The sequence below is a fragment of the Hevea brasiliensis genome, chromosome 15, assembly GCF_030052815.1.
Source record: "Hevea brasiliensis isolate MT/VB/25A 57/8 chromosome 15, ASM3005281v1, whole genome shotgun sequence".
In the NCBI taxonomy this organism is placed as follows: domain Eukaryota; kingdom Viridiplantae; phylum Streptophyta; class Magnoliopsida; order Malpighiales; family Euphorbiaceae; genus Hevea; species Hevea brasiliensis.
In genome coordinates, this window is record NC_079507.1 from 73,912,851 (window position 1) to 73,939,068 (window position 26,218).

The 26,218-nt window shown below is 35.1% G+C and overlaps 3 protein-coding genes across 3 annotated transcripts; 2 read left to right on the forward strand and 1 right to left on the reverse strand.

The window, feature by feature from the left end:
- The first annotated feature begins 790 nt into the window (after positions 1–790).
- On the forward strand, positions 791–4,627 carry LOC110670928 (uncharacterized protein At5g19025). Its single transcript, XM_021833247.2, has 2 exons — positions 791–1,631; positions 4,283–4,627. Exons 1-2 carry the CDS (start codon positions 973–975, stop codon positions 4,326–4,328), a joined length of 705 nt encoding a protein of 234 aa, XP_021688939.2. The 5' UTR covers positions 791–972; the 3' UTR covers positions 4,329–4,627.
- Positions 4,628–12,313: 7,686 nt separating this feature from the next.
- On the forward strand, positions 12,314–14,774 carry LOC110670925 (pentatricopeptide repeat-containing protein At5g19020, mitochondrial). Its single transcript, XM_021833244.2, has one exon. It carries the CDS (start codon positions 12,377–12,379, stop codon positions 14,501–14,503), a length of 2,127 nt encoding a protein of 708 aa, XP_021688936.2. The 5' UTR covers positions 12,314–12,376; the 3' UTR covers positions 14,504–14,774.
- A 101-nt stretch (positions 14,775–14,875) lies between these two features.
- Positions 14,876–24,681, reverse strand: LOC110670924 (mediator of RNA polymerase II transcription subunit 33A). Its single transcript, XM_021833241.2, has 12 exons — positions 24,260–24,681; positions 23,135–23,245; positions 22,177–22,524; positions 21,662–21,981; positions 21,475–21,566; positions 20,594–20,954; positions 19,470–19,680; positions 18,691–18,805; positions 18,318–18,479; positions 17,097–17,757; positions 16,608–16,814; positions 14,876–16,292 (listed from the first exon to the last, which is right to left on the reverse strand). Exons 1-12 carry the CDS (start codon positions 24,532–24,534, stop codon positions 15,178–15,180), a joined length of 3,978 nt encoding a protein of 1,325 aa, XP_021688933.2. The 5' UTR covers positions 24,535–24,681; the 3' UTR covers positions 14,876–15,177.
- Positions 24,682–26,218: the final 1,537 nt, after the last annotated feature.

A 26,218-nucleotide genomic window follows, 5' to 3' on the forward strand; every position in this document is an offset into this window, starting at 1 on the left:
ATTTTACTTTCTGAGTCGAACGCTCACTCATGTTCAATATTTTTCCAGGCCACAGGAGGATATTTTTGAGGCTAACCTGCTTTCTCCCTCGCAGGTCGATTATTAATGTTTGTATAAACTTGTTAAATCTTAGAATTTCCGCATGTGTTAGAAATGTTTATTTGATTTGGATCTGTAAACTAAATTATTATTGTGGACCTGTAAACTTAATATTCTATGCATGTTTGATGGATTGGATGAGGGAGCTGAGCTCCCATTTATTTTTATGTTGATGAGTATGTGGAGGGTGAGCTGAGCTCCCCAATTGAGTATTTACTGTGTTTACAGGTCGGGTGAGTCATAAACTCCCCGTTGGTAGGTCCATTTTATGGTCAGACTCTGTCCGGTTGATTTCTTGAAATTGGGCCCAAATGGGCCTTAGAGTTGGGTTAAGTGAATAGTTAGGCTTACTACGGGTCTCGGGGGCTTTAGGCTGGCTCAGGTCCTAGTGCCAGTCCGGCCTATAGGTTGAGTCGTAACATTTTTATTTTAAATTAATATATAAATAATTGATGATTAATATCTTTTATTTTAATTTACTATAAAAATAATTAATAATTAATATTCAACAACAAACTGCTATTAAAATAGCACTTTAACAAGAAAATTAATTTGCTAATTGATTTTAATTTCAGTCATAATCATAAGTCCGAAACGTTTTAGAATTATAGATAATTTAAAAGACATTGTTAATTCCAATTTTTCTTATGTGTAACTGAAGAAAAGATTATTTATTTGTTTAGAGCATTTATCTTAAAAAACATAAAGGCCTCCACTTCCCCATTCTCAGAGACTGAGCGTGCTATTCACCACCACGCGCCTCCACTCACCACCGCAGCGCTTCCAGGGAAAAAAAAAAAAACACAAACACAAAGCAGCGCCTATGAAAAAAAAAAGACCCCCTCCCCCCCTTTTCTCATTTCTTTCTTTAACATGCACCGACTCCTTTTCACCATGCCCTCTCCCTCTTCCTCCTCAAAACCCATCAAATTCTCTTCTTCTTCATCATCAAACCCTAACCCTAATTCAACTTCCTGTTCTTCTTCTTCTTCTTCTTCTTCTTCCCTGCTCTGTAAACACTCTCCATCAGCCACACTTGACATTCTAATTCTGATTCTGGTTCTCTTTGCAGGGATTTTCCTCTTAACTTCTTACTTTTCTTATATATTTCGCTCTCTTTCCATCCTCCTCTCTCACTCTTCCCTCCACCTTTCCATCCATGTCCCTCCCGTTCCCTACATTTGTGGCTTCTTGGCGCTGTTCCTCCTTTCTATTCTTTTTGTTGAGTTCTGCTGCGGTCCGAGATCTCGCAAGTGCGAGAAGCCTGGATGCAAGGGATTGAAGAAGGCGATGGAGTTCGATTTACAGTTGCAAACGGAGGATTGTCTGAAATCCAGTGGAGCTAAGGAGTTCGATAAGTTGCCATGGAAAGGAGGGAGTGAAGGGAATCCTGATTATGAATGTCTTCGAGCTGAATTGCGGAAGATGGCTCCGCCTAATGGGAGAGCTGTTTTGCTTTTCCGAGCAAGGTGTGGATGTCCCGTCGCTAAATTGGAGGGTTGGGGTCCAAAAAAGGGTAGGCGCCATAAAAAGTGAGTAAAACTTTTTCTTTTCTTCTTCCCCTTTTCTTCTTCTGTTTTGGTTGGTTTGATCGATTGAATTGGATTTGAATTTTGCCGAAATCAGTTCATGTGTTTTTTTTTTTGAATAATCGTTTCTTAAAATACTTGTGGTTTTCTGTTTGGTAATTGCATTGATGCGTTGATATACTTGTGTGGATTATTAGATGCATGCGTCGTGCTATCTTTTGGTTCGCTGCGGGTGAGAATTTTAATTTTAGGTTGAAGTTTATTTCCTGTATGTAATGAGCTTGGAATGAACCAATGTTTTGTGTTTGAACATGCTGAGTTTCCTTTTCCTTATCACCTTGTGGCTTTATGCATAATTTTGCCTTCTATCAGTTCTATGTGGGTGATTTTCGCAGTTGCTTCAATACTAGCTGGCTGAATAATTTTCTGGCCAAACAGTTCTGAAGCCTACATGTGTTCTTGTAAAGTCCTGTGCCAGTTCTAATGTTTCTATAAACTATATCATTCTAAAATATTGGCTGCTGTGGATAGTCTTTGCTTAGCGAAGCATTTTTATTGAGCGACTTGGTTTATTGATCAACTGCTTGCATAAACATCTACATATATACATATTAAATTCCGTAAAACGTCTAATCCGTTTTACTTCTAAAATACTGCTTTCTTTATGTTTGTCACCATTGGGATGATTATGTGATTTGCTATGCATCTTCTTGTTAAATGATACAGAGGAAAGATGTTCGCAATTGTTTCCTTTATTTTCTTATCTTGTTATGTTTATTGTTGCTTTTCCGCTTTTTGATGATTTAAGAGGCAACTTTATGAAGGCTCGTAAGCCCTAATGCTAATTGAATTTTATTCATTGTTATGGGAGGGACCTTGAAAAGAAAATTTGAAAATATGGTGGAGGCATGGACAAGCAATGCTATATTGGTTGAAATTGGGTGGACTTTATTGAATGTGATTATTTGTAATTAACAGTCAAGTTCAAATGTTGATAACTCAAGAATGGACTGTTTGAATTGGAGCTTGTTAATTTACCTTAACCGGACAGTAGATGAGCTTCAATGTTTAGTCATGAGGATGGCAAGTATGTATAAAAGGCATAAAAGGTTTAGTTCCAGAGAGTAATTATAATACAAACATTAACAGGATGAAAAGCAAGAATTATTCAGCTCAGTGGACAAGTGGAATCTGCATGCCTTCTTGAATTGGTTTATTAAGATTAATTTTGCACTTTTCTTACTCTCCTATGGTCTTTCTGTGGAAGAGTGTGCATGCACACTTCTTGAATGTGCGAGAATGTATGAAGACTTGCGGCACAATGAACTGATAAAAAGAGACTCCCATAAATTATTATTATTATTATTATTATTATTATTATTATTATTATTATTATTATTATTATTATTTTCAAATCATTTAACATCAGTTCACAGTGCTAGATGCTACACATGTTCATGTGCATGTGCGTGAATGAGTGTTAATGAGGATTTCTTTAGGAGATGGGTTGATATTTGTATTTGGGCTTAGTTAACTTGTAAGTTGTTAGCATACCTGCTTCTTGGCTTTTTTTCCTCACCTCTGAATGGAAAACAAGATGGTAATATGACAAAATAATGTACGCACAATGGATAAAAAAATCAACAATATCAACAAATTAAATGGTCTTATAGCGACTGTTCGTCTGTTCCAGAACAGCAATAACATGCCAAATTCAGAACAAGCTTGTCTTCTAGACGAGTATATTGCGTTATCACATGAAATGAATCAATCTTGTGTTAGATGGTCATTGAGAGGAGTGGGTTGTTTTCAGATAGTGCAAGTGCTTAAACAGTTAAAGTCACAGTCGTCACTGTAGTTTATGCTCATTATTTAAAGCAATGGCAAAATTTTCTCATGTGTCATAGCGTCAATTAAATAGTAGTAAATTGCTAGCTAACAATATTTGAAGACACACTTCCTTTGTCTAACATGATCATATGTTTGAAGTGTTGCATACTGATTTAATTGAGATGAACTCTCAGTTATACTGCTCCCTTTATTTAGTCCTTATTCATGTAGTTTTATTTATCTGGTAATTATGTTCTCCTACTTTGTTACTTTGCAAATCACTTTATAAACAAACTTCCTTCAGAACTTCTGTTTATTAGGTAACATCCTAGACTAATCACTGCATCTAGGTATTTATGAGCAAATGAGACTCTAATTTTGCATTATAAATGATCTTCCTTTATAACCTCTGCTAAATATTCACATCCTAGTTTAATGGTTGCATCTAGTTAGATATTTATGTTCTGCTTTTGCTTTATTCTAGCTGCCTGGAATTTGTAAGATTGGTAGGGGCATGAGAGGACTTATATATTTTTAAGGTGATATTAGGCAAATTTGATGCTGAAAGTGGCATCACTATTCAGCATTCTCTTGGACCAGATGTAGGAAAGTCCCCTGCAATTATTTTTAGACAAAAATTATGAGTCTTTTAGCTTCTTAGAAAAAAAATATTGGGATTTGGGAACTGCCTGTTTAATTGCATGGAAAGTTATTGGCTATTTATACTACTTCATGAGTACTAATATTGTGGTGAGTGTCTGATCAATCAAAATTTTGCATTTGGTTGTTATGATGATAATTCTCATGTCTTATGGCACTTACAGGGCTTTGGCTAATGTAGCTGTTAATGGAGGAGGAGATCATCGCTGATTGTTTGTGATGGTTTCGTTGTCAAGGACCCCTTTATATGTTTCTCCTCTTTAGGATCTTGTTCAGCTTCCAGATTTTGACTTTTTTTTTATTATTATTTTCTAGAAGATTACACTCTTCATCAGGACAAATTTTCTAATCCCATGATCTGCCAGTGGGTTTCCTTCAATATATCTGTATCTGCATTTCCTTGGGAGATTGTTCTTGTTTCTGAAAAGATATACCAAACTCAATAGTGACTCGCATTTCTGGAAGAATATACAAGTTCAATGGAAATAAATATATATTCCAATTGCTAATTGCTCAGTTTAATATTCGATTTGTTATTAGGCATGCTCTTGGTTTTTTCATCCTCTTACATCCTGATGCATGTGGGATTAGCTGTCTAAAAATGTGGATTTCTTTAATGCCATGATGATCCTGTTGATGGCACTCGGTATTGCCAAAAGAGGGATTCAAAGCACTTTTATTTAATTTTTGGAGGTGGGGTGTGTGGTGATTTGATTTATAGTGGGATATTTACTCAGGATAGGACGCCTTTGTAGCATTGGTCTTGGTCTTGGTCTTGGATCCACTTAGGGATGGCATAATAGCATGTGCAGATAAAAATCTTTGTTAGGGTTGTCTAGTATAGGGTTGTTTAGGGTGGGTAGAAAACTGACCAGAAAAGTGCATAGGTATTAAGAAGTACAGTTGTGCGGTTCCGATTCTGATTTGGTTTTTTGTAAGAACTAAATTCTAACTAGAATCGAATTTTAGTTCTTTCATTTTTTAGAAGCAAAAGAGGAATTAAATTTCGGTTCTGATTTGGTTCTAGTTTTGGTTCTGCTTTCGGTTTCAATTTCAATTTCAATTCGGTTCAATTTTTTTTTTACACTTAAAATTATAATATTATTATATTTCTTTTTAAAGAATAAAAATAATTATATATTTTTTAAATTAAAATATCAATAAAAATAATAGTATTAATATTAAAATAATAATATCAATATCAAAATAAAATATTAATAAAGTAACATAAATATTAACTTATTCAAGAGAAATATTAAAATCAAACTAACAATTCTCACATAAAAATATAAAATAATACTAAATATTAATAATGTTGGCAAGATAGTTTAGTGAACCAATATTTTACTCAGATCTCCTCAACCTATGGTGCTTGAGCTTTTACGCTATAGGGGGTTACAGTTGCGCTTCTGCTAAAATGGTGGTAAGCGTTTGATCTTACACATAATAAGGTATATAATATTTCTATCTAAACTATAAAATAACAGCAAATCAATGAGTATAATACGAGTTAAGATTAATGTAACTTAAGTCAACAGTATAAAACTATGTAATTTTTTGTTTTAGAGAAATTTTTTATTATATTTTCATTCATCACTTTAAAGTTAAAACTTTGTTGGACAATGTATAATTTTTGCTAATTTAAATTTTGATTCATAATACTAAGTATTAAAAATAAATTTAATTTTAATATAATAGATGTTTATAAAAATTTTGAAAATTATAATTAAAATTTTTTTCAAATTAAAAATAAGATAGCTAATGTGATATTAAATTTAGTGAATTTAATTACTAACTCTTATTTTTAAATATTTTTTTGACTCTTGCTCTCTACTATCATTATAAATTTCACAAAATATTTTATTCGAATCGTACCATTAACATTTTGAGTGGGTCATAATTCAATTCTATGAGATAATACATACATAAATTAAGTCACTTCATAATATATATTTTAATAAATATACTTTGTTATCTGATATATATTTTTCAATATATAATTTTTAATAAGAAATCATATTACATAATTAATGACTATAAAGTGATTTAATTTATTTATAATTAAAAATAATAAAAATTAATATTAAGTTATATATATACATTTATAATTAATAATAAATTAAATTATATATATAACATAATCTTAATTGCATATGATATATATAATTTTATTGAAACTATGTAGTGTATATATATATATATAATTTATTTGTATAATATTAATTCTTCAATTTGGTTCAATTTCAGTCTTACTCTTATTTATTTTTGGATTAAAAAAAATTAAAACTAAACTAAAACAATAAAATCAATTTTAATTTGGTTCAATTCATATAATACAACTCTTTTTAGTTTCGGTTCGATTCAATTTGAATCTAAGAGCCTTGCACAATCAATTAGGAAGCACTCAAGAGGTGATTTTTTTTTTTATTATTATTATTGGTAAATCGGAAAAGGTCATTATAGGACGTTTCACGGGAATTGAATATGTAGCTTCACGATATCGGGCATTAGATATGTTTAAATTTCAGCTAATATAAATTTGTACTTTTCATTAACCGCTTTATTATTATTATTATTATTATTATTTTGGTGTAATACTCAAACTTTCTTGAATTTTAAAACCTTGAATTAATCTTTAGCCATCTTAAAATAGAAAATAGCCCCCTTTTCTTCTTCTTCTTAAACACAAAATGGCCTTGTGTATATACATATTTTAAAAAATTAAAAAATTGTCAGAATTGGTTAATTGTGCATAGAAATGTTAAATTTTTTGCTATTTTTATATTGTTTTATTTGTTTAACCTTATGTATGTGTACGTGACTGTTTTGTAGATCAAATGATAATAATGTACTAAAAATTCTTAGAAGTATGATACATTATAAATTAATAAAATTACAGGAGTGTAGCTATTATAATCTTCATTTTTACATTATGATTTATTTAATAATTATTAAATTAAATTTATATAATTATTATACATATTTTAATTAATTGTATGTAAATCACATTCTCGTTTCTATTTTATGCAGGAAATTAGGGTACATATGCGATAACGAATTTTTAGAATTTATCCTGTAAATTTATTAGGTTAAATTATTATTATTATTTTTTAAATTCTGCCTAAGTAGTTTGTGCTTAGTCGGTCCTAAGCCCGGATAAATGAGGAGGGTTGCGGTAGGTGACAACCAGCGTAAAAATTTCGTCACACCCTATAATATGGATTCAAATAATATAAACGTTGGGGCGTCTTCTATTAACGACGCGCTACATCGGAGCCCAGTTGTAGTGAGAAATATGCAAGGGTGTAGGGAGTTCACCGAAAGCGATGCGCCATGCCGGCGCCCGGTGTCGTGTTAAGTGAGCAAGGGTTCCCACATCATGGACGGGTGTGGGTAAAGAAGTTAGTCCATAGGACAGATAGTAGAATAAATAGTGAAACAGAATATAAGATAGACATAAAAAACAATAGAAGATATCATAGAAGGAGACCAATTAGGAAGGAGCAGGATAGTAAGAGGATCAGGGTTGGTACTTGGAATGTTGGATCACTTACAGAAAAATTAATGGAGCTTGTGGATACCTTGGAAAGGAGAAGGGTGAATATTGCTTGCATTCAAGAGACTAAATGGGTAGGAGAGAAATGTAAGGAAGTGGGTAATTCAGGATACAAACTGTGGTTTACCGGAAAGGAGAGAAATAAGAACGGAGTGGGCATAATCATAGACAGGACATTGAAAGACGCAGTAATAGCTGTGAAAAGAGTAGAAGATAGAATTATACTAGTATAACTAGTACTAGAAGGAGAAACAATAAATATAGTTAGTGCTTATGCCCCACAAATAGGACTAGACAGTGAGAGTAAACAAAGGTTTTGGGAAGATATGGATGATTTAATGCAAAGCATACCAAATGAAGAGAATGTTTTCATTGTTGGAGATTTGAATGGACATGTAGGAAGTGATAGACAAGGTTATGAGAATGTTCATGGAGGTTTTGGTTTTGGCAGTCAAAATGAGGAGGGAAAAAGCATCATGGATTTTGCTATAGCATACGACCTAATACTAGCAAATACCTACTTTATAAAAAGAGAGTCACATTTAGTGACTTTCAAAAGTGGGCAACATAGAAACCAAATCGACTTCCTCTTAACCAGGAAGACAAATAGAGCTCTATGCAAGGATTGCAAGGTCATTCCAGAAAAGGCTTTAACGAGTCAACATCGGTTGGTGGTCTTGGATGTCAAGTTTAGGAACAATTCAAGTAAGGTCAGAAGAAATAGTGTAGCTCGAACAAAGTGGTGGGAGTTCAAAGGAGTAAAGCAAGTGAAGTTCAAAAATGAGCTTCTCGAGTCCGAAGTATGGAAGCTGGATATGGAGGCCAATGATATGTGGATACAGATGGCATCAAAGATTAGAGAAGTAGCTAGAAAAGTACTTGGAGAGTCTAAAGGACATGGACCACCCTCAAAAGAGAGATGGTGGTGGAATGAGGAAGTACAAAAGGCAGTGAAGAGAAAAAGGGAATTGTATAAGAAATTACCTAAATGTGATAATAATGAGGAATATGAATAGTACAAGATAGCAAAGAAATAGGCAAAAAAGGCAGTTAGTCAAGCAAGAGCACAGGCCTTTGAAAAGTTATATGAGAAACTTGGAACTAAAGAAGGGGAGAAAGATATTTATAGATTAGCAAGGAGGAGAGAAAGGAAATGTCAAGATCTCAATCAAGTTAGGTGAATTAAGGATAAAGAAGGAAAAGTTTTGGTGAAAGATGAGAACATTAAAGAAAAATGGAGAAATTATTTTAATGATCTCTTTAATAATAGTCAAAATGGTAATAGCGTGAATATAGATTATAGAAAAATAGAAAAGAATGTGAATTACACTAGAAGGATTAGATCTTTAGAAGTAAAGGAAGCACTTAAGAGAATGAAAGCGGGTAAAGCCTGTGGACCCGATGAAATACCAATTGAAGTGTGGAAGTATTTGGGAGATATGGGAGTGGCATGGTTAACTAAATTATTTAATAAGATTCTAAACTCAAAGAAAATGCCTGATGAATGGAGGAAGAGTATTTTAGTACCTATTTTTAAAAATAAGGGAGACATACAGAGTTGCTCAAACTATAAGGGAATTAAACTCATGAGCCATACTATGAAGTTGTGGAAGAGAGTTGTGAAGCATCAACTACGTCATGATACTTCTATCTCTCTCAATCAATTTGGTTTCATGCCCAATCTTTAGAAGTAAAGGAAGCACTTAAGAGAATGAAAGCGGGTAAAGCCTGTGGACCCGATGAAATACCAATTGAAGTGTGGAAGTATTTGGGAGATATGGGAGTGGCATGGTTAACTAAATTATTTAATAAGATTCTAAACTCAAAGAAAATGCCTGATGAATGGAGGAAGAGTATTTTAGTACCTATTTTTAAAAATAAGGGAGACATACAGAGTTGCTCAAACTATAAGGGAATTAAACTCATGAGCCATACTATGAAGTTGTGGAAGAGAGTTGTGAAGCATCAACTACGTCATGATACTTCTATCTCTCTCAATCAATTTGGTTTCATGCCCAATCTTTAGAAGTAAAGGAAGCACTTAAGAGAATGAAAGCGGGTAAAGCCTGTGGACCCGATGAAATACCAATTGAAGTGTGGAAGTATTTGGGAGATATGGGAGTGGCATGGTTAACTAAATTATTTAATAAGATTCTAAACTCAAAGAAAATGCCTGATGAATGGAGGAAGAGTATTTTAGTACCTATTTTTAAAAATAAGGGAGACATACAGAGTTGCTCAAACTATAAGGGAATTAAACTCATGAGCCATACTATGAAGTTGTGGAAGAGAGTTGTGAAGCATCAACTACGTCATGATACTTCTATCTCTCTCAATCAATTTGGTTTCATGCCCAATCTTTAGAAGTAAAGGAAGCACTTAAGAGAATGAAATCGGGTAAAGCCTGTGGACACGATGAAATACCAATTGAAGTGTGGAAGTATTTGGGAGATATGGGAGTGGCATGGTTAACTAAATTATTTAATAAGATTCTAAACTCAAAGAAAATGCACGATAAATGGAGGAAGAGTATTTTAGTACCTATTTTTAAAAATAAGGAGACATCTGAGTTGCTCAAACTATAAGGGAATTAAACTCATGAGCCATACTATGAAGTTGTGGAAGAGAGTTGTGGAGCATCAACTACGTCATGATACTTCTATCTCTCTCAATCAATTTGGTTTCATGCCCAATCTTTAGAAGTAAAGGAAGCACTTAAGAGAATGAAAGCGGGTAAAGCCTGTGGACCCGATGAAATACCAATTGAAGTGTGGAAGTATTTGGGAGATATGGGAGTGGCATGGTTAACTAAATTATTTAATAAGATTCTAAACTCAAAGAAAATGCCTGATAAATGGAGGAAGAGTATTTTAGTACCTATTTTTAAAAATAAGAGAGACATACAGAGTTGCTCAAACTATAAGGGAATTAAACTCATGAGCCATACTATGAAGTTGTGGAAGAGAGTTGTGGAGCATCAACTACGTCATGATACTTCTATCTCTCTCAATCAATTTGGTTTCATGCCCAATCTTTAGAAGTAAAGGAAGCACTTAAGAGAATGAAAGCGGGTAAAGCCTGTGGACCCGATGAAATACCAATTGAAGTGTGGAAGTATTTGGGAGATATGGGAGTGGCATGGTTAACTAAATTATTTAATAAGATTCTAAACTCAAAGAAAATGCCTGATAAATGGAGGAAGAGTATTTTAGTACCTATTTTTAAAAATAAGGGAGACATACAGAGTTGCTCAAACTATAAGGGAATTAAACTCATGAGCCATACTATGAAGTTGTGGAAGAGAGTTGTGGAGCATCAACTACGTCATGATACTTCTATCTCTCTCAATCAATTTGGTTTCATGCCCAATCTTTCAACTATGGAAGCGATCTTTCTCATTAAAAGCTTGATGAAGAAATATAGAGATGTGAAGAAAGATCTACACATGGTTTTTATTGATTTGGAGAAGGCTTATGATAGTGTTCCAAGAGAGGTCTTATGGAATGTGTTAGAACAAAAGAGGGTATCTATTAGGTACATACAAGTATTGAAAGATATGTATGAAGGAGCAACTACTATTGTGCGCACAGTGGGAGGGGACACAAGAGATTTTCCTATCTCAATTAGATTACACCAAGGATCAGCCATAAGCCCTTACCTTTTTACATTAGTTTTAGATGAACTGACGAAATATATACAAGAGAGTATTCCTTGGTGCATGATATTTGTGGATGATATTGTTCTGATAGATGAGACACGAGAAGGAGTCAATAGAAAACTAGAACTTTGGAGAAGTACTCTAGAGTCAAAGGGTTTTAAGTTAAGTAGAACGAAGACAGAATACATGCATTGCAAGTTCAGTAAAGGCCAAACTGGTGATAGGGAAAGAGTTAGTTTGAATGAAGTGGTAATGTCCCAAAGTAATCATTTTAAATATCTAGGCTCAGTCCTTCAAGTAGATGGAGGATGTGAGGAGGATGTTAGTCATAGAATTAAAGCCGGATAGTTGAAGTGGAGACGTGCCACGAGAGTTTTATGTGATCGTAAGATTCTCAATAAATTGAAAGGAAAATTTTACCGTACAGCCATACGACCGGCTATGTTATATGGTAGTGAGTGTTGAGCACTGAAAGAGTCATATGCATCTAAGATAAGAGTTACAAAGATGAGAATATTAAGGTGGATGATTGGCCATACTAGACTAGATAATGTCCGTAATGAGAGTATTAGAGAAAAGGTAGGAGTAGTACCAATTGAAGATAAGTTGAGAGAAGGGAGATTAAGGTGGTTTGGTCATGTGAATCGTAGACATACGGAGGCTCCAGTTAGACAAGTACAGCACATTAGGTTAGAGAATAGAAAGAAAAAAAGGGGTTGACCTAAATTGACTTGGAGGAGAATAGTACAACATGACCTAGAAGTATTACACATTTCGGAGGATATAATCCAAAATCGTTTGGAGAAAGCGAATCCATATAGCCGAACTCAAATTTTTCGGATAAAATTTTAGTTAAATTAAGTTAAGTAGTATTATTATTTTTTAATTTATAATTTAAAAACCATATGTGGGATATGTCCGTGATAATTTTAGATGCCACCTGTCACGGGGTGAGACGTAGAACCCAGTAGTTGTTTCCCTCCAAAATCCGTTAAAAGGTTCTCATGGTCTCGTCTCATGAGTCATGATCCCGTCTCATGAGTCATGATCCTGTCTTCAAAATTCGAAACTCTTCTCCGTTTTTTCATCTCTTCTCCTTTTGTCTCACCGGCGTCCACTCTCAAACGGTTATCTACCAAAACTTTCCAAACCCCGCCGTTGTCCCAGCAACGAGAAAACCCACTACTTCATCTCCATGCTCTCGTCAATCTCACAACATACCAAAAGGATTCCAATTACGAGCTGGCTTTGGTTTCGGCTCTAAAATTTTGTTCAACACATTTGGCTATCTATCAAGGCCAACAAATCCATTGCCTTGTTCTGAAATCCGGCCTGGATTCAAACACGTTCATACACAACAGTTTGATTAGCTTGTATGCCAAATGTGGGATTTTAGCTGATGCTAATTCCTTGTTTGAATCATGTGCCAGTTCGGATCCTGTGCCCTATAATATAATGATTGCTGGTTATGTGAAATCTGGAAAATTAGATGATGCCCGCAAGTTATTTGAGGTAATGCCTACAAAAGGTTGTGTTTCGTACACTACTATGATGATGGGTTTTGTCCAAAATGATTGTTGGATTGACGCAATTGGCCTGTATAAGCAGATGAGAAATGTGGGTGTGGTTCCTAATGAAGTGACTTTGGCAACTTTGATCTCCGCTTCTTCTCATCTAGGTGAGATTTGGGGCTGTAGAATGCTTCATGGATTGGTGATCAAGATGATGTTTAGTGGGTTTGTTCTGATTTCAACTAATTTGTTGCATATGTATTGTGTTTGTTCAAGTATAGTTGAAGCGAGAGCTTTGTTTGATGAGATGCCTGAAAGAAATATGGTTTCATGGAATGTAATGTTAAATGGCTATTCAAAAGCAGGGTTTATTGATTTGGCTAAAGAAGTTTTTGAGAGGATCCCGTGTAAAGATGTAGTTTCATGGTGTACTATAATTGATGGTTATGTTCGAGTAGGAAAGTTAAGTGAAGCTTTCATAACCTATCGATCGATGGTATCTACAGGGTTGGGACCTAATGATATTATGATGGTTGATTTGATTTCTGCATGTGGGAGAACAATGGCGATTGGCATGGGTCAGCAATTACACAGTACCATTGTAAAAGTGGGTTTGGACTGTTATGATTTTGTACAGGCAACTGTTATCCATTTTTACGCAGCTTGTGGCATGATTAATGAGGCTTGTTTGCAATTTGGAATGGGTAGCAAGGACAATGTAGCTTCTTGGAATGCTCTCATTGCAGGATTTATACGGAATAGAATGATTGATCAGGCAAGGCAATTGTTCAATGAGATGCCTGAGAGAGATGTTTTTTCATGGAGCACAATGATTTCTGGTTACACGCAGAATGAGCAGCCTAACTTGGCATTAGAATTATTCCATGGGATGGTAGCTAGTGGGATCCAACCCAATGAAGTAACAATGGTGAGTGTTCTTTCGGCTATTGCTGCTTTAGGCACGTTAAAAGAAGGAAGATGGGCCCATGAATATTTGCGTGATAACTCCATCCCTATTAGTGACAATTTAAGTGCTGCAATAATTGACATGTATGCAAAATGCGGGAGCATCAATACTGCCTTAGAGGTGTTCTATGGAGTCAGGGATAAGGCATCTACTGTCTCGCCATGGAATGCTATTATATGCGGGTTGGCCATGCATGGACATGCAAAGTTGTCTCTTAAAATATTTTCAGACTTGGAAAGGCGCCATATCAAGCTCAATGCAATCACATTCATTGGAGTCCTCAGTGCATGTTGCCATGCCGGGTTGGTGGAACTAGGGGAGAGATATTTTATGAGCATGAAGAGCGTACATAATATAAATCCGGATATCAAGCATTATGGCTGTATGGTGGATCTCTTGGGTAGAGTAGGGCGTCTTGAAGAAGCTGAGGAAATGATAAAGAGCATGCCCATGAAGGCAGATGTTGTGATATGGGGCACATTGTTATCAGCATGCAGAACTCATGGGAATGTGGATGTAGGAGAAAGGGCTGCAGAAAATTTGGCAAGATTGGAACCATCTCATGGGGCAAGCAGAGTTCTTTTATCCAACATATATGCAGGTGCAGGGAAGTGGGAGGATGCATTTTTAGTGAGGAGAGCAATGCGAAGTCATAGAATGCAGAGATTGCCAGGTTACAGTGGTGTTACATGATAAGCCTTTGACTGAAACAACTTCCAGATTACAGCTTCTAACCTGGAATGACACCACATTTTTCCTCTTAAAGTTGATAGTTTTTTACTTCTCTTTCTTAATTTATGTGGTGTGACGTTTGCACAAAACTGTAATTGAATTATTTCCATGAGAGGTTAGTAAAGGGAATCCGATGTTAATCTGAAGGTTAACAAAGTTACTATCTTGATGATATTAGTACTTTTTTTCCTATATAAATCTACAAAACAGGCATTTTTATTGCCCCCCTTCCCTCTGGTATTTGATCTTGCAGGCAACGAGAGGCTAGCATGCTAATCCCTTTAATAATGATAAACTTAATAGTTAGTACGTGTGTGAGTTGCAGAGACGCAATTCGATCAATACGCCTGATGGATCCCGCTAGATGTCCAGGTCTTTCCTATGTACAGGATCCACTTTATTCTTCCTGCAGATTTCAGTCTTCGTGCTTAAGACCTTTTGTTGCGTAACAAACCTTTTTTCACAAACTATCCCTTCACTAAGAGCTGAAAATCTTCCATTTGTACATACTAGGACTACCAAAGTTTGTTACTGCACAAAATTCCAGCAAGTAAGCTAATGTACAACTACATGTTAAAAGAGTAAAACTGCTAACCTAGACAAGTTAAAAATGGAATTGGATAAAGAATTGTAAATCATTGTTCCTCAATTATCAGTTCAGCGGCAGCACCCATTGTCTCAACTCCTCCAACTCCCAGCAAAGCCAGGGCAAGCTCCTCCTCATTCCACTGCCTCAATCCCTTGCTCAGTCTCTCCAGAACATCTGCATCCACCTCCAGCACCCAAGAAGGTGTGCAACCTACCATTAGGCTCACAAACCCTGACACATATGACCTCCAAGTTGCCCAATCACAACCGAGTGATATCTTTCCATCAAGTGCACTTGCTAGAAATTCCAGGTGCACACCAAGGACTTTAGGACGCCGCTTTGATGCCGATGATGACGAGTCAACTCCCCAAGCAAAAGCTCCACAAAGTACGGCAAAATAAGCAAGTGCATATCCCCCAAGCATGGCAACCATCCCTTCAGGTCCTTCTTCCTGGTCAGACCTGTGAACAGCAATAAACCAAGAAGGTAAAGTTTCTTTGAACAATGACTGAACCAAACCCACGCCACCCGATAACCATATTAAAGAAGCTCCCAGTGAAGCAGCAAGTTTCACCCGAGTCATTGCTGCAGTGAAAGAAACCTGTCCACATCTCAGTCCATTATTTGTTATCTTCAATTTCTCTAATTTTTCTCTAGGAAGTCCACTGCAAGCTATTTCTCTCACTGAATGCATTATGAGAGAGATAATTTCTTCTGTAATGAACACAATTTCTCTAACGGATCGGTAAACACGCAGATAAAGAATTCCAGGGGCAACAGGAGAAATCCCACCACGAAAATGAGAACCAAATCCATGGCCAAGAAGTGCTCCAACACCACCATTGCTTGAGATATCTGTGGGACCAAGACCGAGGGTGACAGTGAAGCAGCTTTTAAGAAGCTGAAACACTGCATCACTGTTGTGGAGGAAGACAGTACGAGATGCAGAGAACACAAGGAAGTCAAACCAGCGCTTTGCCTTTTGGGTCCACAGCGAAGCCACTATTGGCATGCAAGGCCAAGGGCACCCAGCTGCAAGTGACTCCAATGCTGGACCAGCCAAATTGAGAAATCGTTCTGAGGCTTTGTCAATTTTATAGGTTATGGTGAGGCTCACAAAAGCAGCCAGAGGCAAGGGAAGTGTAGCTGGAGAACTCCCTCCTGTGATAATGATGTCTTTTGTAAAATATCAAAGAAACCCTTTGTATTGTAGATAAATAAAACATGAGATTTTATGATGCCAGTTTAATCGCCAATAATCATTTCTATACAAACTGTGACCATATAAAGTAGGAAGTTAATGCTTCTAAATCTGGATATCACTACTTTGAACTATATGTATATATGCCAGATATGCTCTGGTGGACGATTCTCCATTGCCCCGACCCTTTCTTTTCATTTTCTGGACATGTCAAGTCCTCAAAATAATTATAACTTCACAAGCATGCAGAAAATGTGATGGCAGAAAAATTATACCTGCTGCAAGGCTTGGGATATCAACACCAGTAGCAGCCAAGATTTTCTTGATCTTTTCCTCAACATTGGATAAGTTTGCTGCAGGACTTGGCCAATCAGTACCATTCATATATACTGGCTTCCAAACACCTCGACTTACTTCAGCTGAGAAGTAGCTCACAATGGTTGCCAAGGATGCAGGAAGAAAGTCAGCTAAATCTTTAAGCCCTGTGAGTTCAAAAAATTACAGGTTACGACAGCACAATTGATAAGAGCTATACAGTGGCTCATTTTCACTGTGATTGAGGGATTTATCAACTAAGTAAGGGTGATAAGGGTCATTTTAGAAAATCTAAGCTACAAGCCACCATAAAAAATCACAGGGAAGTATTGCCAGCAGCCATCAGACTCTCAGGCATAACTTTTCTGAATAGCAGCTCCACAGATATGTTAGTTTATCCAAAAGAGCCTGTTTACAAAAATGAAATCAGAGGGATACACCAGACTGACCTGTAGCCAATTCGCGTGGAGAAAGCCTTCCATGGGCACAGGCTGTCAATGCTGCATCAACCACAAAAGGAACAGCCTCCAAGATGTCCCAGGCCGGCAATTTAGGCCTTAGAGAAGAATCCTCATTTCCAGATCCAGATGAGCAACTACTTCCAGAAGTAATAGTAGTTAAAGACTGGCTCCCTCTATTAATCTTTCTGAACATCATGTTAAGAAGCACATTGACAATCTGATGAACAGGAGTTCCATGAACAAGACCAGAGAGGGTAGATGCTAAGCATTTTTGATGCTGCCGATACCAGACTTTCAATTTTGGAAATGAGTCCACAAATATTGGTTTTAGAGATGATGAAGTTGCAACTGAAGAAAGCCTCCTTTTGTTTCTATCCTTATAGACATTTCCAGAGGAGACTAAGTAAGAGTTTCGTACTGATAGGATGTATTCAGGGGTCAGCTGGGATCCAACTGTAGGTACATCTCCAACTCCATGTTCAAGAGGAGGATGATTAAACCTCCATAGCTTCAAAAGAAGTGCAAATGCATTTGAAAACACAGCATGGGCAGAGATTTCTTCCCCTGTGGGCAGAGTCCACGAGACATCTGGCACACATGTCCCAAAAACCTCACAAATCGGCATCAATGAGCATGCAAGTTGTGGGACCTGGAAAATAAAGTAAAGAGTGAAATGAAAATAAAGAATTAGTTATTGGAAGAAATCAATGTCCCAATTACTTATAAACCACCTGCCTAAAAAGAAAAACCCATTGAACAAACAACACAAAAAATAGAAACAGTAAGGTCCACTTTGATAAATTTAATGGTTTGGACCTTAATTTGGTCCAAGATCCAGCCAAAATCATTTGATGTATAATTCTTGAATAGGTATGTTGTTACACTAACAATTGCTGCTTTTTCACTATCAAAACCATTCCCTGTGCGGCTGAGCCTACCCTTTTTTTCCAATTTCACCTGTATGCTCCATTCAGAAGCAGGAAAGTTGCTTGACCTAATTGAAATAAAATAAAGCCTTATTCCAAGAAAATGACCCAAGAAGAAGAATCTTTTGTCTCAATTACTTTTAACAGTAAGACTCTTTTCAAAGCATAAGCTATCAAGTTTCATATCTTATCTTCAACCAACAATTTCTAACCTTCCTCTTGCAATAAAATAATTTCTACCTAAAGTGGTGAAGATGTTCAGATTAGTAAAAAGGAATCATACCAAGCCATGTAGTGAGAAGATCTGAACACAATCAACAGATGCTAGTCCAACAATAAGTACATTGAGGATTGGAGCGTAGCTTATCAAATGACTGTCAACCCCAGAATAATCCACAGGAACTGAAGGAGACAATAATCTAGTAATAAAATGAACAGTATGTTCCTGCAAAATAAAATTAGATGTAAACATATTTATAATGGTTGATTGTTCAAATTTTATCCCTCAAATGCAAAAGCCAAAAAGTAATAAATTTAAAAGAAAATTTGAGAGGAAAACTGCAAAACAGTTATCACGCATGGCAAAGTGTTGCCTTGCATATTAGAGCAACTGGATTCAAAAGTATGCACTTTGTTAAAAATATCAGACATATTACCTGTATGTTCCAACCCCGAAGAAGAGAAGCCCCACAAAGAATTGTAGCAGCAGATATCTTCTCATCATCTGACCCGTTGACAGCAAGCTCATACACTTTCTCAAGCTCTGCTAAACTTCCATCAAATCCATGAGCTTAAAATTCAGTTGCTTTACCCTTGGTTAGTTTACAAAAAAGAGCATCTGATATACCTGGCTTCAGGAAAGAAAAAGGAGTAACTGAAGACCAGGCCAATATCAAAGAAATTAGATGATAACTAAAATTTATTCACATTAGACAATACCCTTGTGCTTTTATATATTTCAGCCAGAGATACTTAAGGCATTGGAACATTAACAACCAATAAATAATCAATTCTGTCACATGCTGTTTCATAGTAGGATTTTATTAATTGATTTCCAAAATGGAATGACCTGAATGAAAATTAACTAGCGCACTAAGCATGTTGTTTGCAATCTTAGAATTTGGAGTTCACCAGTGCAGAGCCTGCTAAAATCTTCTATCATGTTGGAATAGTGAAACAATACTATCCTCCCAACCATTTCTAAGCTTTGCAAAAAATAATCATGCTCCAGAATCTTATAGAACAGCATAACAATAATTATATGAAGTTGCCACTTCAAAATATATCTTGAAGGACATAGCAAAAGTTAACAAGAACTTCGTAGCCACGGACCACCATAAAATAGGAATGAATCTATTGGAACAAAAACATAACTCTGATGAAATAAAGTTTAACCAACTAAAATATAATGTACATTAATTAACTACATGAGTACCTTGAAGCAGGGCTTGAAACCAGGGCACTGATCATCACCGGGGTAAGTAGGGCCCCCTTCATGAATGACGACCAACCAGGCACCTGAGCTGGCACACTGTGAGGTATTTGGCTGATGGATCCATTCACATAACCTGGCCAAAAATATGATGATGTGTCCAATAGGTTTCTGGCAATACAAGCTTCAACGATCAGATGGCGCATGTTTCCAGCTGAAAGAATAGCATACAGCAACATTAAGAAACCTCAAAAGTATGTTGAAAATATTAGCATAGTAAATCATCAGCTCAAGGTTAAAGTAGACTGATTGAAGAAAACTTTGACCAACATCACAAACAGAAAATGATGTTAAATGAATCAGCTAAGCTGGCCATCAATGAGAAAACAAATAGAAACTGCAAAGTTCACAATAAAGCAAATAATTCAACCAGTCCAACTCAGAGTCCAGATTTAATTTCTCATGCAAGCTGGGGATGTTGTGTTCACAGGAATTGGATCAACCACTATGTTTTAGTACATAAATATATTTTTTATTGTGGTTCAACAGTATAGTTTTTTCTTATTATCCTCAGATTGATCTTTGCCCACGCATAAACTTTTTCTGCATTCCAATTCAAAGCAAAGGCAAGATGCTTGCTTCTCATTGTGTGTACACTCTAATGCATGTACATGCACTTGCAGGTATACTGCACTTTACAATTTCTTGATTTGTAGACATTTCTTCTATTTTCATCTAAGATATTGGAAGACCATTCTTCCGGAAAGGATCTGCAATTCTCTCAGGTTTTCATGGATATGTGGGAATATATGTGAACCAAAGAAAACTTTAGTATCCATGGCTATATATTTCATACTAATCTTCCATTAAGCATGTGTTGCTAAAAAGAATTTTCACACAATACAAAAAGTTATGTTCCAAATATTTTTTTTTCTTTTGGTCAGGTAACAGATAGAATAACCAGTAGAAGCTACCAACCCACTGTATATTGCTGCTTTGGACATCAACCTCCAAGTACCCAGTACATCAAAGGAAACTTCACGGAGCACAAAAGCAGATACAAAAAGTATACTCACATTGAAGAAAACAAAATCCATCACACTGAATAAGAGCTGGAAATAACTTACAACAATTGATCGGCATGTCATTCATGTTGATACACTCAAAATATGCACTGCCAACCTTGATTCCTGAAACAAACAACATGGCTTTTGCAGCAGCTTGATTGGCTGCTGAAACAACAGATTGCGGTGGACTCAGCAAGCCTTGGTAATCACCCAGTAACTGTAAGCTGGAGACCAAGTCATTTCGGCGCTTTCCAGGAACCTTTTTTCCCTTCCAATGATTTGTGGAAACCCATTCTGATTCCTCAATGGGCACATTTTCTTCTTCCTCAATAAGATCAGCAACCACAAGGGGTATGATGGATAGTAATATGCATAAGCAAGTGTCTAGGCGAGGAATAGGGCCCTCGATGGGATCCCTTTCCTGAAAATTAAGAAGACTTATTAATAAGCTACAAAAATAAGTTCTTATATTGAATAAGAAGCTCTGGAAAAATAACATTCATTTTTTCCACATAACAAATATGAAGCCTCTAGAATAAAGCAAGACCTGGCGCAACAATAAGGTCACTAAATTTTGAAATATAGGTCATGGGCCTCCTTCAGTATTTAGCTCAGCCCTTAATGACAAAAGAAATTTAGATAGCCAGATACTGAATTCAACTAACAAGGCATTTGACCAACCAACGCAATAATTACTTGTAACAGTGCCTCCCTCCCTTCTCTCTTAAAATTTCTATTTGAGACCACACAACATACAAGGCCTTGAGTTCCAACTTGAATGCTCCAATAAGTAATTTACAATTAAACATAGCATTTTTTAAGTTCCTAAATATTTTTCTTTCCTTTATACTCAAATGTGTGTGAGCGCGTTTTGTGTGTATTTCTTTCCTTTTACAGTACTAGAAACAGAGAGTTTTAAGTTAAACATAACAAATTCTAACCCTTTGAACAAGACGGAGAGCTGCAATCCAAAGACCTAAAAAGGTGTCGTGCCATGTGGTGTTGTTTATTGCTTGAAGGGTTTTAGTTAAACCTGCAGAACATGAAATATTTATTTTGTAAGAACTGAAATTATATTATATTCTAATTAAAAGAATATCTTGAGGACCAAGGCAAACTTGGACTTACCAGTTATGATTTCAATGGCACTTGTTGCATTAACCTGATACCCATCCATGGCATCTTCTAATGCAAGATCAAGAGGAAGCCAAAGAGCAGAACGACTAGCTCCATGACAAACACCTGCAGAAGACACTAAAGATCCCAAAGCCATAACAGCATGAAACTTTTGCAGTGAACTTGTTTTTGATCCTTGAGTCAATACTAAATGAGTTTCTGAAGTCAACTGCAGAAGACCCTCAGCTGTCAAAGTTTTTAAATTTCTTAATGCTGCTGAATTAGCTCCAAGAAGCTGTAATCTTTGGACGAATCTTGACCAATGTGCAGGCCTAACAAAGCAGCAGCTAAGGTCAATGAAAAACACTTGCAATCCAATGTCAGGTAAAACCAAACATGAAAAGTAGATTTGTCATTCAGTGTGCTTTACCTAGCAGATAATTAAACTTGAATGACATTTCTCTTAAAAAAAAAAGTTGAATGACAAATTTTAAGAAGCAAGTATTACAGAGTAAAAATATACATACAAGTTCTGTCGTGCCAAGTAAAGGATCCTTGAAGTCAGCTTAGTTTTTAGAAATAGACCAATTATCTCGATAGCCATTTCTGTATTTAGATTTTGTAATTTCTCAAGATGCTCAGCCCTCTTCTCATCATAATTTTCATGACCATCAATTTCCATTTCTTGAAGTTTTGTTGCCCATCCAGACTTCTTCTCCGGGGTAAGTTCCAGCAACCCTTCATCATCCAATGATGCATCAAGCAACTGCCACACAATTGAATAGATAAACTCAACGATGAGGATCCCAGGATTAATAGCTTGCAGACCAAAATTCTGGGATAAATGGAGAACAGCATCTATCGATTTCATGACCCTGTATAAAGAAGATGGAGAAAAAAATTACAATTCAAAATTAATAATAATAATAATAATAATAAATTAAATTACAAAAAAAAATGGTCACTTTAACCTTAGTTAGACCCAGACATTCAGTTTAGCATTTGGCAATAGTAGTACAGCATGCAGAAGAATAATGACAACCAATTGAACAAAATTCTATTCATTCATGAATTCTAGAATGCAGTGACTTTTCAATTGAACATATTGCATTTGTAATAAATATGGAACTTACAAGCAACTCTTGAATGCAACAAGCAATATTGTTAAGAGTATGCAAACATCTTAGTTTATGCTACCTTGGGAATTTTCAATAATGCCTGCTTCAAAGGTTGTACCTATTTTCATTTGTAAGTTATTTTCCACTTTTTATGCAAACCACAGCTTCATAAAGCATAAACAAGAGTTTTTCATTCCCTAGACTTAACTATATATGCAAAGGATGAAAACAATGTCATTCATTAGCTGTTCATTGTGGACCATAAAGCCATGAAGTAAAAGCCAAACAGTATTAACAGAACACAGCAAGCAAAGCATAAATTAGTCCACAGGTTCCGATAGAACAACAGGAAAAAGTTAGAACTCACTTTACATAATTTGGAGATTTAATTTGATCCTTTAATGAAAAAGCATATCTCTTAAGAAGTTCTATAAAAAGCCTATATGCCACCGGTTGGGAACGTCGGCATGGAATAACCCTGTAGGAAGAAATAATATCAGAGATGCCAGAATGAGATTGTAGACTAGCAATTTTCCTAAGCTGAAAATATAATACTGGAATTGCATAAAACAACTCAGTAGTCAAACGGGATCTAGGGAATTCCAAAATGAAACCTAAAAATTCTAATTCAATTTAAGTAGCACTTTCCAGTCAAAGAATATACAAATGACTACATGAACAGTGAACTATTGAAAGAAATATTGAAAATTTTTGTGTTAGGCCCCAATCAAACAGAGGAATAACATGTAAGGTGGCATATATTTGAAACAAAATATACATTTCGAGCTTGGAGAAGAAAATCATACAACCAAATAGCCATATACCATGAATGACTGCGCAAGAAACTAACAACACAATTTGGCATAAGGAAATGCAGGACAATGAAATCGAACACTTTCAATTTGAGAGCTTCAAATTCCTTCTTTTACAAAACCAAAAAAAAAAAAAAAAGGGAAAGAGAGAGTCCACTGAATTAAGCCTAACGATGTTACTTGACTTAGTTGGGTTGACTTCTGGTAAACAAACATTGACAAGAAGTATTAGACCAAAAACTCCATCTTTCTGTTTCAATTCCTCCATTTTTTTTTCTTACTTATGTGCGCAGAGAAATAGAGAATTGACAGGACAAACAAATGTCAAACTGAAAATAAGTTTACAAGCAGGAAAAACAAAGCAATCGTCAATAGAGCTTAACACAAAAGCAACTTCTTTTTTCCATTCGTAAAAAAAGGTAAAGGTAAATAACAGAACATTGACTCTTAGCTACTCATTGGAGTTTAACAATCTGGATTAGCTAAAAGTTCCACTTTTCAGATACAAGTCCAGCTAAACAATATTAAAAATCATAAGAAAGAAAAAACCAGCAATAAGATTCAAAATTTACAAACTTTATCTGCACTACCACAGAACCCAGAAACACAAACCTATCAAAGTAATAAACGCAAAGGCACCAAAGGAAAAATACCAAAAAAACCAAAAAAAAAAAAACAACCTGTCAGAAAGCAAAGCAAGAACCATTAAAGGGGGCACAATCTTCAATACCAAGGCCTTCTCCAGAAACTTCCAGAGAATGGGCACATTATTATCCCAACAAATGTAAGACACCAACACATCTGCTAGCTCTGGAGAGGGTAACAGGACTCCACTAGAGCTTAAATTTGATGATATCTGCAGAGCCCAGAGCAAAGGATCACTGCCTTTCTCTTGGGCCACCTTGGTTATCTCTATAACACAATCCCAGACGCTGCTTTCAATGGAAACGGCCATTTCTGGCCGAGATATCAGGCGTTCGTTTCAGTTGAGACAAATTGAGGGTGGCATGGAACAGAGTGGGTGGCCTTAAAATGGCTTGTTCAATGAATTCTGATGTTAAAATTTTGGGGTAGTAGTGGGAATAAATGAGAAATGAAGAGTAAGGGGTAATAGTAGGAAAAAAATATAAAGAGTTGAAGTGCAGACAAATAAACTTGTCATTTCAATAGTGGCAAAGAGAAATGACCCACAGAGGAATCTCAGATCCATATTGGATCTAACTTCTTTCCACGTTTCAGTTGAAATAGCGGCACTAGCGGCAATTTGATCATTATACTAAGTTGGTTTTCTTGCATTTTCAAGATACTTATGTTCTTTAATTTTTTTTTAATTGTACATGTGTAAAATTTTATCTGATAATTAATATTATTATATAAATTAAAATTAATTTTTTAATATAATTTAATATTAATTAATATTTATTTTAATTAATAAAAATTTTAATTATATAAAAATTATTTTAATTAAAGTAAATCTTAATTCTAATTATATAAAGATTCTTGATGGATGTATCAGATTAAGTCTTTGATATATATATATATATATGAGTCGGTCATCTCTCTACTCATAAGGTTATACACTATGAGTTAGTCCTCTCTCTACCTATAAGGTTACACATATTTTCTTTTATAAAGTCAGAAATATTAGAGTCATCTCAAGAAAGTCTTCAATCGCTAAATTATTTTGTGTAAATCAAGAAGGGTCAAGAGGGGGAAATCAGTTTATTACATTAAAAGATCTCTCTCAATTATTAGCATGACTCAATTAAACTTCACATTAGGTATGCTTTTTAGATCTGTGAGAATTTATTTATTCAATATCCATTATTAAGGTAATGGTTGAATCTTATATTTATTATTCACATTATGTTTGTGATTGTTATGATCTATTAAGAATTATTTTACATGTAGTATCAGAGCCCTAAGTTTTGAACAATTAAATTTCTCCATTAAATTTATGGTGATGAATATAATATTAAAGATCTTACTTGTTATTAGATAAGGGTATAATTAAAGTGTATATTGTGAAAGTTTTATGATTAATGTTAATTATTAAAATAATTAAAATAATATTTTTAAAATTTGACCCAATTAAGTTTTGGGCATGAGGATTATTAACACAATGACAAATCGAGTTATAAAGAGATTTAAGTTTGAGATCATATTAAAAAAAATAAATTAAAAGAAACAAATATATATATTTTCTACCCAATCTAATTAAGATTTGTAATTAAATCTAATAAAAGAACAAATATTAAGTTTATTAAGATACATAATTTATATGCGTGCCTTATGATATTTATTTTAGTCTGCTACTTACCAAAGTGTCCAAACTAAAATAAAATAAAATTAATAGTTTGTTAATCACCAAAGTGGGCGAACTATAAATAATGTTTACATGCTTATAACAATTATCAATTATCCGTACTAATAGATGCCTATGATGAAAAGTGGATTAATTGATACTTACTAGTCATCAGAACTTAAGGGTTTTATCCAAAGGTAAATCAATTATTCTATGATAGTGAGAATTATGAAGACAATAATATTTTATCAAATATTTATTGGATGTCCAAAAACAACATGTATATTTGATATAAGTTAATTATTATCCAATCAAGTTTAAAGGCATTTAATTT

Coding starts and splice junctions, on each gene's coding strand:
- LOC110670928 (XM_021833247.2), top strand. CDS start 973: ATGCACCGACTCCTTTTCACCATGCCCTCTCCCTCTTCCTCCTCAAAA. Junction 1,632..4,282: donor AAGGGTAGGCGCCATAAAAA/GTGAGTAAAACT, acceptor TGGCACTTACAG/GGCTTTGGCTAATGTAGCTG.
- LOC110670925 (XM_021833244.2), top strand. CDS start 12,377: ATGATCCTGTCTTCAAAATTCGAAACTCTTCTCCGTTTTTTCATCTCT.
- LOC110670924 (XM_021833241.2), bottom strand. CDS start 24,534: ATGGCCGTTTCCATTGAAAGCAGCGTCTGGGATTGTGTTATAGAGATA. Junction 20,955..21,474: donor CTCTCCGTCTTGTTCAAAGG/GTTAGAATTTGT, acceptor CTTAATTTTCAG/GAAAGGGATCCCATCGAGGG. Junction 18,480..18,690: donor TTCGGGGTTGGAACATACAG/GTAATATGTCTG, acceptor TTTATTTTGCAG/GAACATACTGTTCATTTTAT.